This window comes from Triticum urartu, chromosome 1A, assembly GCF_056163025.1.
Source record: "Triticum urartu cultivar PI428250 chromosome 1A, HENAU_Tu73, whole genome shotgun sequence".
NCBI lineage: Eukaryota > Viridiplantae > Streptophyta > Magnoliopsida > Poales > Poaceae > Triticum > Triticum urartu.
Window position 1 is genome coordinate 44487183 of NC_141873.1, and position 13714 is coordinate 44500896.

Genomic DNA, 13714 nt, shown 5'->3' on the forward strand with positions numbered 1-13714 from the left:
CCACCCACGAAGGGTAATGGTTGCGCGAGTCCACGGAGGGCTCCACCCACGAAGGGTCCACGAAGAAGCAACCACCCACGAAGGGTCCACGAAGAAGCAACCTTGTCTATCCCACCATGGCCATCGCCCACGAAGGACTTGCCTCACTAGCGGTAGATCTTCACGAAGTAGGTGATCTCCTTGCCCTTACAAACTCCTTGGTTCAACTCCACAATCTTGTCGGAGGCTCCCAAGTGACACCTAGCCAATCTAGGAGACACCACTCTCCAAGAAGTAACAAATGGTGTGTTGATGATGAACTCCTTGCTCTTGTGCTTCAAATGATAGTCTCCCCAACACTCAACTCTCTCTCATAGGATTTGGATTTTGTGGAAAGAATATTTGAGTGGAAAGCAACTTGGGGAAGGCTAGAGATCAAGATTCATATGGTAGGAATGGAATATCTTGGTCTCAACACATGAGTAGGTGGTTCTCTCTCAGAACATATGAGTTGGAATTGTGTATGTGTTCTGATGGCTCTCTCCACGAATGAAGAGGAGGTGGAGGGGTATATATAGCCTCCACACAAAATCCAACCGTTACACACAGTTTTCCAATCTCGGTGGGACCGAATCAACAAACTCGGTCGGACCGAAAAGGTAAACCTAGTGACCGTTAGAGATTTTCGGTGGGACTGACATGCAACTCGGTAGGACCGATATGGTTAGGGTTTGGGCATAACGTAATCTCAGTGAGACCGATTACACAAACTCAGTGAGACCGATTTTGGTAATTAGCTAACCAGAGAGTTGGTCAGGCAAACTCGGTGGGACCGATTTGCTCTTTCGGTGAGACCGAAAAGTTACAAAAAGGAAACACTGAATTTACATTGCAATCTCGGTGGAACCGATCCGCTCTTTCGGTGAGACCGAAAAGTTACGAAAGGGAAACAGAGAGTTTGCAATCCCATCTCGGTGAGACCGAGATCCCTATCGGTAGAACCGATTTGCTTAGGGTTTGGCAATGGCTATGACAAGTGAAACTCGGTGGCGCCGGATAGAAAGAATCGGTATGACCGAGTTTGGCTTAGGGTTTAGGTCATTTGTGGATATGGGAAAGTAGTTGAGGGTTTTGGAGCATATCACTAAGCACATGAAGCAAGAGGCTCATTAAGCAACACCTCATCCCTCCTTGATAGTATTGGCTTTTCCTAAAGACTCAATGTGATCTTGGATCACTAAAATATAAAATGAAGAGTCTTGAGCTTTTGAGCTTGAGCCAATCCTTTGTCTTTAGCATTTTGAGGGTTCCACTTTCACATCCATGCCATGCCAATCATTGAGCTTTCCTGAAATAGTCATCTTGGAATAGCATTAGCTCAATGAGCTATATGTTGTTATGAATTACCAAAACCACCTAGGGATAGTTGCACTTTCACCGGCCATGGTGAACTCGGCGGAGCCGTCGCCCGCGGCTTTCCCTTCGGATCTCACCAAGGAAGACGGTGCTACGGAGGCGGGGGGGCAGGGCCGCGGAGATAGTTACAATGTCGTTGAGTGCCCACCGCGGGAGGCTGATGTTGCTACCATCAATGCTCAAGCCCTGGGGAAGCCAACGGCTGCTGCGGTGTGTTCCCGTGAACCGCCATGGCGAACCCATCGCCTCGGACACGGGGTCCTCCTCGGATCAGCAATATGAGGTCAGCGAGAGGCTACAGCTTGGCGTCGGCAAAGTGGAAGAGGCGCCGGGCACTGGCAACCCCAAAGTCGACAAGTACCCTGAGGTCACCGAGGAGGTTTCTCAATAGCTATTGAAGGCACGCCCTGCCGCCGCCGCCACCTTGCTATGCCATCCCACGCGGCCACGCCCGTCGTGAGTGCATCGTCGCAGGCATTCGAGCGCGAGCGGAGGTCGGTCCGCGCTGATGCGCTCAACAGGCCACGATTCTCCATATCACTCTCCGCGGAGGAGATTGAGGAAGACATCTACGGCCTCATCGGCGCACTCCCATGTAGTCGCCCTCGCCGTCGGCCCCGCAAAGTGCAAAAGCAGCTCGATGTGAGTTCCCGTGCCTCCTCTAATCCCTCCCTTGACCCCCTTACGTTCCAGCCCCTGCCCCTCCTCCATACGGACCCGTTTTTAATTCCATAAACGCTCCTGTCCCCAGCTGCTATTTCCTGGCGCGGGGTTATCGCAGATCAACGTGGAGTCCTACCGGGTGTCGGACAATCGCTGACCCTGTCAACTCAACAAGCGCCTCGACCCAACAATAAGCAAGCAAAGTGGATTCGCAGATCACAATTCACCTTCAATTGGGTGCTGCCATTGTTAGCTACATAATCCATCGATTAATTGTTCAGATAGAGTCAGAGTTGGTATGTATGGATCCCACCAGGAAACTAGTTGTAAGCAGCAAGTGATGACTTGTTAGTGATTTCTAATTTTGAGTTGTACTCCGTGATATTCATTTCCGTAATAGCACTAGTGGTGGTTCGTTACTTTGGTATCATCAGCAATTGGAAGGGCGTAATGTGGTGTACTAGTAATTGCATTGCTCTTGATGCTCAGTATGTTCATTGATGCTAGTACATTCGTTCACATACATCCCTATTGCAATCTCAATGCTAGTACCAGCTTCAGTGCATACAATTTCTTGCTATTTTTTTCTCTAGAAGATGTTTTTGCTAGCTAACCGCAGTGGCGAGTGCCAGTACTGCTTGGTCGCGTTGTAGCTGGTTGACATGTGGGGCCGGGACCAAAAGGTTTTGAAAACCCTGGCACCGTGTGGTCTTACCAGAGGGTGCTGCGTAGTTCGTCACTTGTTTCCTGATTCCTCGTGGGGTTGGCGTGTCTGGGAGACCCGAGTGAGGTAACTGAATGGCATACATGTATCCAAACCCTTGTGGTCCCTATCGTCGTCCTGGAGCGTCCCAGGGTTCGCTGACGCCGCATGGTCCATACGCTTTCTGGGTGTGAGTGGGGCTAATGGATGGGCACAATTCGTGCACACGTTTTTTACGGGATCAAGTCGGGTTATTTCTTTGTTCTACTAGAGAGACTATTCCTACAGTTTTCATGTCTTTTGTGACAATGCTATGTTTTGCACTTCCAAACCTATCAGATTCATTTCTTATTCGTATTCCTAATACCTTTGATTCGTCTCAAGTCATTTATTGTCTATTTGAAATGATGTATTTCATAATAAATTTCCATGCAACTCGACCAAAAGATTCGTAGCATATCTCCAACCCAAAATAGGTGGCATAAATTTCAAACGATTTACCCAAAGCAATTGTTTTTTATGGCTGATGCTTATAGCTGTTGAGGAGGAACTATCGTTACAATGTCGTGCCGCAAGTGTCGTCCGTAAAGCAATTTCACTCGAACTTTTTCGTGTCATCTAAGCCATTTCCACTCGATCGTTACGAGGCATCTTTTCTAATCGGATGCAGCTGTAGGCCTTGCTCATATGTCAATGGTCCAAGGACACAAGTAAATCAGGGAGACTTTTATGAGATCCCACATTTAGGTGAGATCGTGAGATCAACCTAAAAAAGGAAATCATATTTAGATTAAAAAATTCTGAATTATTTGACAACATCCACGTGGGGTATGTTTACATCTCCAAAAAATCAGATCTAAACTCAGTGTACAAAATTGCTACTATTCACATTCAAATTTGTCCTTTTTTTCTATTAATGTAAGTTGAATTTGAAGCTGAATTTTTTTAAGGTTGTACATCAAACATTGTTGTGTGTTTAAAAAGTTGAAAATATTCGAAGATTTTTTTTAATGGATCTCATAGAAATCATGTAATAGATATCACAAGTATAAATGGCCATCCTTTTGGCCGGGTCTAACCAAGCCCGAGGAAGAAAACCTAGACCCGGGCCTGGCCTAGCCGTCAGGCCTACGTTTCAAGCCGAAGCCTAGCCCGTTAGAAGAAAATCCCCCCGGGCCTCGGGCCGAGCCTCTTCCCTAAACAAAATACCCAGGACCAGACCCGGCCCAATGTGTGCTTCAGGCTCAAAACTTAGGCCCATGCCCAGCCCTCGGGCAAGCCCAGGCTAAGTTGGGTCGAGCTTTTTTGGGCCGGGTCGGGTCGGGCCGGACGGGCCGGGTATCCGGTGAGCAGGTATACTCACAAGTCTCCTAAGTAGATCGGCAGTTCGGCACATGATCCCTAGAAAAAAAAGTAGATCGGCACACGAGATGCCGAGCCGCCGAGGAAACCCCCTAAAAAAAAAAAAGACACTGAGGAAACCCTCGCGCATCTCCGCCGCCGACCATGGCGGGCGCTCCCGCAATCGTCGCCGCCGCCGATTCTTACGACCGCGATTGGGCGGGGCTGCCGGAGGAAATACTCCTGATGTTCATGCGGGAGCTGGAGATCCCCGACCTCGTCCGCTCAGGTGCTGTCTGCGCCTCGTGGCATGCTGCTTACCTAGCCGTCCGCCGCCATCGCTTCCCCCTTCCGATCCCCCGGAATCAGCTCCCCTGCCTGGTCTACGCATGCCGCAATTCCGCCGCAGACGGCGCCGTCGTCTGCTGCCCCTTCACCGGCGACTCCGTCCGAGTCCCCCTGCCGCAGCCCCCGCTCACCCGCCACTCCACGGTCGGCTCCGCGCACGGCTGGCTCGTCACCGCCGACGAGGCCTCCAACCTCCACCTCCTCAATCCTATCACGGGCGCCCACGTCGCGCTCCCGCCCATCGCCACTCTCCACCACGTCGAGAGCTGCACCGACGCCCAAGGCCGCCTCATGTACAACGTCTTCGACAGGGGCGATCCCGAGCCGACCCCCTTTGACGCGCGCGAGGCCAGGGACTGCATGTACCACCGTGTCACCCTCTCCTGCAGCCCGGCGGCTGGGAGCGCCTGCATCGTGCTGCTGGTGCACATGCCGATCGGCGAGCTCTCCTACGCCCGGCTCGGCGACGAGCGGTGGACCTGGATCTCGCCCGACGACCACCAGCTCATGGCCATCAGCTGGGGCTTCATGGACTCTTTCTACAATGAGGATGATGGTTTGTTCTATGTGCTTCGCAGCCACAGATCGGTTTTCACCCTCAATTTCAATGGGCCATCTCTTGTTGTCAAAAAGATCATGAGCAGAGTTAGGAAGGGGGATGATCCTTCTAGCATGTACATCATGCAAGCTCCATGGGGTGATATTTTGCAAATATGGAGGTGGAGGAGCTACGTCGATTCATCAACACCCGTGGAGCTTCCTAGAGATCTGCTGGGTCACAACGAAGATGACATAGACCGGTATATTGAGCTCAGAACAACTGAAATAGAGGTCTATAAGGTGGACCTTGAGAACCAGGCACTTGTGAAGATGACAAGCTTAGCGGATCATGCACTATTCCTTGGTTATAATAGCTCCATGTGCTTTGCCACTAAAGATTTTCCAACACTGAAGCCGAACTGTGTCTATATCACGGATGACTCTGTTGAGTATGTCAACATGTGTAAGCATAACTGGCGAGAAACCGGAGTTTGGGATATAGAAAACAAGAGTCTGCAGACTTTTGATAGTGTTTTGCTTACTAATTCCTGGATGAACTGGCCTTCTCCGGTTTGGATAACACCCTCCCTTTTCTAGTAAGTGACTTTTTATTTAGTGATGCCATTGTAGACATTGCAGACTTGTTTTGGCTTTCATTATTGTCAAATTTTTCGTTGTATTACAGCTTAACAATTTGAGTTTTGTCCCACAACTATATCAATTCTCTCTCTATATATATTAAGTTATGAACTTTTCCCTATGTATCACTGGATAATTTTTGGCTTGATTATTGTCATTTTTTTGTTGTATTATAGATTAGTAATTTGATTTTCCCCCCACAATTAAATCAATTTTCTCTATATATTAGTTCCTATGTATTAGTGGATAACAATTTTGGGTTCTGTTAACACCATTCCACTAATCTCTTGTTAGAGCCATGTAGTTTATGTAAAGACCAGTCTAATTCGCTTTTGGGACCAGAGTGAATGACAATAACTTTCTATTCATGTTTGGCACCAAAGTGAAGGATAGTAATGACAACTTTTCATGTGATTTAACAGAACTCCACTAACATTAGGTTTTTACACACCAGTATTAAGAGCTCAAAACTTGTACTAGGAAATAACCCGTTTTTCAACTGAAATATTCTTACTATTTGAACTAGTCATCAACCAGTGCAGATGGATGTGCTAAAATTTTCAGTAATACATTAACTGTAAAGGAGGTTTACTTTAACACAAGGACATGCTTTTAAAAATTATTACATCTAAAAACTATTACCGCCACTTCCTACTATGTCCAAGTTCCGGTCCTTCCCGATTTCTTCGCACCAAGTAAATCGATCTGTTATACACTTTGGTCCTCAGCAGTAAATGGAGTTTCTTCCTTGCCACAAATGGTGTGGTTTGCAATCCAAAAAATGAACCAAAAATCCACCTGAATAGCTTATTATGGAAGAATACAGATCTTGGTATTTTCATTAAAGTAATACCAAAATGGCAGCAAAGGTCAGCATCATGGTGTCGAAAGTTTTTCTTTATAAAGGATACGTACAACAGAAGAATCCAGAGGAGATGACACCCAGCATGCTCCTCTTTCTGAAGCAAACTTCTTGTCTATGTACACAATGGTAGCATGGAATGGGCACTGGTAGTGCAATGATTCCAAGGCCTTCTACTGAGCCAGATATTTATGCAGTATGTACAAACCAAAGTATATAATACACGCTAAGCTGGTGGGGCTAAAATTGCATAACTGATCACTACATATAATTGCATAGAAAGTCCATCACAATAGATGTGAAAGCGATACAGGATAGTACTCATCTTTCTCCGCTGGATGCACCATCCGAGTAAAAATAGACACCATTACATTTTCTCTACACATTATGCAATGGAACAGGGGTAATAGAAGGAAGGGTCCCATCAAAACCTTATTAAATTATTGAGTCTAGCATGTTTCTCTCTGTTTTAACACACCATGGAACACATGAATCAATTTATCTTGGGAGAAGGGAGCACTCCTGCAAGGCATAGTATGTATGTATATAAAGAAAACACAGTAAAATTCCAATTGAAGTAGCACCCAGACCTTTTTAGTATTTTACATTTAGGGCAAAATATGGTACAGCTAATATTTGGAATCACATCAACGCAATAAGCTACATAAATAAACATGGATATTTATATCTTTATTGATTAACCTCAAAAATCTGTATGGCATTCAGTGTTTACTAAATAGAACAAAATCTTAAAATGATTTGTACAGTTAGTGATTATCCTCTGTAGAAGTTCTGCAAAATTGTTGTAAAAGGCAATCTCACTAAATATAGCAGTATCTTCTGTGTATAAACCTCATGCTCTTAACGGCTTGAACTTTTGCATGATAAAGCACAAATGCTCCCGAAAGATTCACCAATTAGATCTCACTGATCATTTAGAATCATATATCTAATCTCTCACTTTGCTTGAGTCATGTGGAACACCATGGCTCTCTCTGTTCTCAAACATTAGATCATCGTAATGAAGCAATGGTAACATGCCTGAAACAAAAGATGATGGCCTAGGAACAATCAAATAAGGTTCCCCACACAGTTTAACATCCATACCTATTATACTGAACTTCCTTGATCATTGTGGAAAGCGGTGACCAATGATCTCAAGTACCAATTAATTAATCATATGAATCAATGATCACACACCTGAAACAAAAGGCAAAAATTAGATATTAGCTTGTAATCCGTGAGCGCTCCTATTGGCAGAAAACATGAAGTGCTCCACCTCAAAGCTGACCTTCCATTTCATTTCAGGTACTCAACTAGCAGAGAAAGGCGCACAAAATTCTAATTACAAATGGATTTTTTCAGCTCAATTAAACAACAATCTAGAGCTGAAGTATGTATGCATTGGACCCTAAAGACTTGAAGCCATTGAATAGCTGCTGCGATGCTCAGATTTCTGTTTTTGGTTCTAAGCTTCATAAGAAGATGCGAGACTCTAATATTTTTGTTGTGGGATCTGGTGCTCTTGGATGTGAATTCTTGAAGAACTTTGCTTTAATGGGGCTTTCTTGTGGCCGTAAAGGGAAGCTAACTATAACAGATGATTATGTCATTGAAAAAAGCAACTTGAGCCGGCAATTCCTGTTTCGTGATTGGAACATTGGACAGGCAAAATCTACAGTATCCGCTACAGCTGCTAGTGCTATCAACTCCAGCCTCCATATTGATGCTCTGCAGAATCGTGCCTGTCCAGAGACTGAACTTGTTCTCAATGATGCATTCTTGGAGGGCCTTGATGCTGTGATCAATGCACTTGATAATGTCAATGCTAGGATCTACGTGGACATGGGATGCATGTACTTCCAGAAACCATTCTTGGAATCTGGAACGCTGGGTCCCAAATGTAATACACAGATGGTGATTCCTCACCTTACTGAAAACTATGGAGCTTCACGAGATCCTCCTGAGAAACAGGCACCAATGTGCATAGTTCATTATTTTCCGCACAATATTGACCATTGTCTAACATGGGCTCGCTCAAAATTTGAGGGTCTGCTAGAGAAAACTCCAAATGAAGTGAACTCATTTATATCTAATCCTGCTGAATATGCTGCTGCTATGAGAAAGGCAGGTGATGCTCAACCAGGTAATTGTTGGAGCGTGTACGTGAATGCCTGACTGAAGTGCTACATTCCCCTTTGAATTCAACAATTTGTTATTGGCTTTCTTCCTCTTTCTTTTCATCTTAGCTATTTGAAGTTAAAATGGTTTCACTTTGGTTATATATTGCCAACAAATAGGACAGTATCTTTTGTGCTCCAGATGCCATGTAATAACATCTGTTTTCTTTTGCTACGTTTGAAGATTACTTCTCTAATCGTGTGAAGCAGCTAACATTCGCATTTCCTGAGGATGCTGCTACTAGCACTGGTGCTTCTTACTGGTCTGCCCCTAAGCGTTTCCCTCACCCGGTGCAATTCTCAGCTGTTGATTCATCTCACATTCAATTTATACTGGCTTCTTCCATATTGAGAGCGGTGTCTTTTGGGATCCCCATACCGGACTGGGTGAATAACATACCGGACTGGGTGTCTTTTGGGATCCCCGTACCGGACTGGCCGATATAGTAAGTAAGGTTGCAGTGCCTGAATTTGAGCCAAAGAGTGGGGTTAAGATTGAAACAGATGAGAAGGCTACTAACCTCTCCAGTGCCTCAGTTGACGATACTGCTGTTATCTAAGACCTTTTAACCAAGCTGGAAGCATGTGCCAAGAAACTACCTTCAGGATTCCAAATGAAGCCTCTTTTTAACTGCTTCTGATGTGTTAGAGTATTCAAGAGGTTGACAAGCTGAAGGCGAAGTTCATTGCAGGAAGAATCATTCCAGCTATTGCAACTACGACGGCCTTGACTATTGTATTTTTTTAGTTTGAAAAATATTCTGTAAAAAAAGATGAAATGGTCACAGGCTTTGTGTGCCTTGAGCTTTAAAAGGTTCTGGCACACAGTTGAAGACTACCGCAATACGTTTCACAGGAAGCATTTTGATGTTGTGGCTTGTGAGGATGACAACGGGAACGACATTTATATATCTCTTATCTCCATTTACTTCCAATAGGCAAGCGCCGTCACTATTGTGAGGATAGATGATGAGTGTGCAAAGAATTCCTGTGGAGAGCTGTTTGAAGCACGCCTGGTGATCGCTTATGGTGTTAGCGCCCATCTCCATCGCGTTTTCTGTGGATCCTTCCGCTCTGTTGTTGAATGCCAACTATTTGCAGGTGTGCGATGCTGTCTGATGTTTTGATGAATGAACCATAGCATGTTATCCACTGGGTAGCATTGGATTGATATTTTTGGGGTTGCTGGATGATGTGTTCATTGAGTCATTGCAATTGTCGTTTACCTAGTACCTCACTGCAACCATCACATTATTCTTCCTCGCAACTCTTTATCCCTGGAGTTGATCTATGAACATATTGTTGTTGTGGTTAAGCAAAACTGTATCTAGCAGTTTTGCATTTGTTTTTCAACTTGGCTGATCCCCTTTTCATTGCTTTGACATAACAGAAATACAAGAGCTAGCCAGTTCCAAGCGAGGTTCAGGAAGCAGGAAAGGGGAAAGAGCTGAGTTCAGCGCACCGCTGGGAAGCCTACTACATGTGCTAATCGAAACACATGCTATGGAGCGAAAACTTAAAGGCGACAAATGCTCCCGTTGGCCGGCACCACCCCTCGGGAGGCGGTAGACCCAGGCGGCGGGAAGGTGCGGTGGTGTTGGTGGTGGCTGGATCCGGACGGAATCGGTTGGATTCAGTGCGGCAGCGGCGGCAACAGGATTTGGCAGCGGGGGGCTGTGGTAAGGAGGCGGTTGGGCGGCGAGGGGTGGATTGGCGTTTTTGGGCAGCAACCTTCCAATATATGCATCCGGTTGTGCCCTGTTTTTGGGCTACCCAAAAATGTTTTTGACCATGTTGAAGTTTTTGGGCAGCTATTGGAGAGGTTTTTTGGCCTCCAAAAGCCGCAAAAGGCAGTGTTGCCCTATTGTTGGAGACGCTCTTATGAGCATGGTTACTATATCCAGTTTTGCATGGCATGCACAATTTTAGATTGTCAATTTGACTACTGAAACATGTCTTACACGCCATTAAAAATATATCCTTAGACTCGCTGCCGAATGAAGCTTTAAAGTATTTTGTTTTCGTTTTTATAGGATCATTCGACATGAAGGTAAATGTGTAGATCAGCATTGCATCGTATGCACTTTTTTTCCTACGCAGAAAGGTACACTGAAACATTAGTTACAAAAACGGTGATCCATACAATGGTCTAGAGGGAGAAATTCATAAAGAAATGAAATGTATACACACGAAAGTCCATATAAAACGGCAAAAACACACCGTTTCATAAATAAATCCCCAAAAAAGACAAAGCAGAGGGGGAAACCTCATCGTAACCCCCCGCTCCCTCCCCCCCCCCCCCCCCCCGGCACAACGACGCATCCATCTATTTCCCCTTTAGCCCACGGTTTTAACGCCGCATGCAAATCCACCCTCGTCCTCGTCGTATCTCAGATCTCATCCTCACCACATCAAGACATACCCCTCTCATTGCCGCTGCAGCCAGATCTGGAGTGGTTGCAAAGGCGATTGTGGGCGTGATATCGCCCCCGGCCATGGTGAACTCGGCGGAGCCGTCGCCCGCGGCTTTCCCTTCGGATCTCACCAAGGAAGGCGGTGCTACGGAGGCGGGGGGCAGGGCCGCGGAGATAGTTACAACGTCGTCGAGTGCCCACCGCGGGAGGCTGATGTCGCTACCATCAATGCTCAAGCCCTGGGGAAGCCAACGGCTGCTGCGGTGTGTTCCCGTGAACCACCATGGCGAACCCATCGCCCCGGACACGGGATCCTCCTCGGATCAGCAATATGAGGTCAGCGAGAGGCTACAGCTTGGCATCGGCAAAGTGGAAGAGGCGCCGGGCACTGGCAACCCCACAGTCGACAAGTACCCTGAGGTCACCGAGGAGATTTCTCCACAGCTATTGAAGGCACGCCCTGGCCGCCGCCGCCACCTTGCTATGCCATCCCACGCGGCCACGCCCGTCGTGAGTGCATCGTCGCAGGCATTCGAGCGCGAGCGGAGGTCGGTCCGCGCCGATGCGCTCAACAGGCCACGATTCTCCATATCACTCTCCGCGAAGGAGATTGAGGAAGACATCTACGGCCTCACCGGCGCACTCCCATGTAGTCGCCCTCGCCGTCGGCCCCGCAAAGTGCAAAAGCAGTTCGATGTGAGTTCCCGTGCCTCCTCTAATCCCTCCCTTGACCCCCTTACGTTCCAGCCCCTGCCCCTCCTCCATACGGACCCGTTTTTAATTCCATAAACGCTCCTGTCCCCAGCTGCTATTTCCTGGCGCGCGGTTATCGCAGATCAACGTGGAGTCCTACCGGGTGCCGGACAATCACTGACCCTGTCAACTCAACAAGCGCCTCGACCCAACAGTAAGCAAGCAAAGTGGATTCGCAGATCACAATTCACCTTCAATTGGGTGCTGCCATTGTTAGCTACATAATCCATCGATTAATTGTTCAGATAGAGTCAGAGTTGGTATGTATGGATCCCACCAGGAAACTAGTTGTAAGCAGCAAGTGATGACTTGTTAGTGATTTCTAATTTTGAGTTGTACTCCGTGATATTCATTTCCGTAATAGCACTAGTGGTGGTTCGTTACTTTGGTATCATCAGCAATTGGAAGGGCGTAATGTGGTGTACTAGTAATTGCATTGCTCTTGATGCTCAGTATGTTCATTGATGCTAGTACATTCGTTCACATACAACCCTATTGCAATCTCAATGCTAGTACCAGCTTCAGTGCATACAATTTCTTGCTATTTTTTTCTCTAGAAGATGTTTTTGCTAGCTAACCGCAGTGGCGAGTGCCAGTACTGCTTGGTCGCGTTGTAGCTGGTTGACATGTGGGGCCGGGACCAAAAGGTTTTGAAAACCCTGGCACCGTGTGGTCTTACCAGAGGGTGCTGCGTAGTTCGTCACTTGTTTCCTGATTCCTCGTGGGGTTGGCGTGTCTGGGAGACCCGAGTGAGGTAACTGAATGGCATACATGTATCCAAACCCTTGTGGTCCCTATCGTCGTCCTGGAGCGTCCCAGGGTTCGCTGACGCCGCATGGTCCATACGCTTTCTGGGTGTGAGTGGGGCTAATGGATGGGCACAATTCGTGCACACGTTTTTTACGGGATCAAGTCGGGTTATTTCTTTGTTCTACTAGAGAGACTATTCCTACAGTTTTCATGTCTTTTGTGACAATGCTATGTTTTGCACTTCCAAACCTATCAGATTCATTTCTTATTCGTATTCCTAATACCTTTGATTCATCTCAAGTCATTTATTGTCTATTTGAAATGATGTATTTCATAATAAATTTCCATGCAACTCGACCAAAAGATTCGTAGCATATCTCCAACCCAAAATAGGTGGCATAAATTTCAAACGATTTACCCAAAGCAATTGTTTTTTATGGCTGATGCTTATAGCTGTTGAGGAGGAACTATCGTTACAATGTCGTGCCGCAAGTGTCGTCCGTAAAGCAATTTCACTCGAACTTTTTCGTGTCATCTAAGCCATTTCCACTCGATCGTTACGAGGCATCTTTTCTAATCGGATGCAGCTGTAGGCCTTGCTCATATGTCAATGGTCCAAGGACACAAGTAAATCAGGGAGACTTTTATGAGATCCCACATTTAGGTGAGATCGTGAGATCAACCTAAAAAAGGAAATCATATTTAGATTAAAAAATTCTGAATTATTTGACAACATCCACGTGGGGTATGTTTACATCTCCAAAAAATCAGATCTAAACTCAGTGTACAAAATTGCTACTATTCACATTCAAATTTGTCCTTTTTTTCTATTAATGTAAGTTGAATTTGAAGCTGAATTTTTTTAAGGTTGTACATCAAACATTGTTGTGTGTTTAAAAAGTTGAAAATATTCGAAGATTTTTTTTAATGGATCTCATAGAAATCATGTAATAGATATCACAAGTATAAATGGCCATCCTTTTGGCCGGGTCTAACCAAGCCCGAGGAAGAAAACCTAGACCCGGGCCTGGCCTAGCCGTCAGGCCTACGTTTCAAGCCGAAGCCTAGCCCGTTAGAAGAAAATCCCCCCGGGCCTCGGGCCGAGCCTCTTCCCTAAACAAAATAC

General features: G+C 46.1%; 3 protein-coding genes across 5 annotated transcripts; all 3 read left to right on the forward strand.

The window, feature by feature from the left end:
* Positions 1-4164: 4164 nt before the first annotated feature.
* LOC147989836 (putative F-box protein At4g17565) lies at positions 4165-5754 on the forward strand. The gene has a single exon (XM_087546046.1). The coding sequence runs from the start codon at positions 4268-4270 to the stop codon at positions 5585-5587; it is 1320 nt and encodes a 439-aa protein (XP_087402172.1). The 5' UTR covers positions 4165-4267; the 3' UTR covers positions 5588-5754.
* Positions 5334-10699, forward strand: LOC147989837 (ubiquitin-activating enzyme E1 3-like). 2 transcript variants are annotated; one of them, XM_087546057.1, is made up of 3 exons: positions 5334-5586; positions 7800-8637; positions 10062-10699. In XM_087546057.1, the coding sequence occupies exons 2-3, from the start codon at positions 7887-7889 to the stop codon at positions 10238-10240; spliced, it is 930 nt and encodes a 309-aa protein (XP_087402183.1). In that variant the 5' UTR covers positions 5334-5586; positions 7800-7886; the 3' UTR covers positions 10241-10699. The 2 variants fall into 2 exon arrangements, with proteins under 2 accessions (XP_087402183.1, XP_087402179.1); XM_087546053.1 differs by having other exon boundaries at positions 8856-10205.
* Positions 10700-11002: 303 nt separating this feature from the next.
* On the forward strand, positions 11003-12308 carry LOC147989838 (uncharacterized). 2 transcript variants are annotated; one of them, XM_087516263.1, is made up of 2 exons: positions 11003-11781; positions 11891-12308. In XM_087516263.1, exons 1-2 carry the CDS (start codon positions 11032-11034, stop codon positions 11957-11959), a joined length of 819 nt encoding a protein of 272 aa, XP_087372389.1. In that variant the 5' UTR covers positions 11003-11031; the 3' UTR covers positions 11960-12308. The 2 variants fall into 2 exon arrangements, with proteins under 2 accessions (XP_087372389.1, XP_087372416.1); XM_087516290.1 differs by having other exon boundaries at positions 11921-12308.
* Positions 12309-13714: the final 1406 nt, after the last annotated feature.

Coding starts and splice junctions, on each gene's coding strand:
- LOC147989837 (XM_087546053.1), top strand. CDS start 7,887: ATGTATGCATTGGACCCTAAAGACTTGAAGCCATTGAATAGCTGCTGC. Junction 8,638..8,855: donor GGCAGGTGATGCTCAACCAG/GTAATTGTTGGA, acceptor CTACGTTTGAAG/ATTACTTCTCTAATCGTGTG.
- LOC147989836 (XM_087546046.1), top strand. CDS start 4,268: ATGGCGGGCGCTCCCGCAATCGTCGCCGCCGCCGATTCTTACGACCGC.
- LOC147989838 (XM_087516263.1), top strand. CDS start 11,032: ATGCAAATCCACCCTCGTCCTCGTCGTATCTCAGATCTCATCCTCACC. Junction 11,782..11,890: donor AAGTGCAAAAGCAGTTCGAT/GTGAGTTCCCGT, acceptor TCCTGTCCCCAG/CTGCTATTTCCTGGCGCGCG.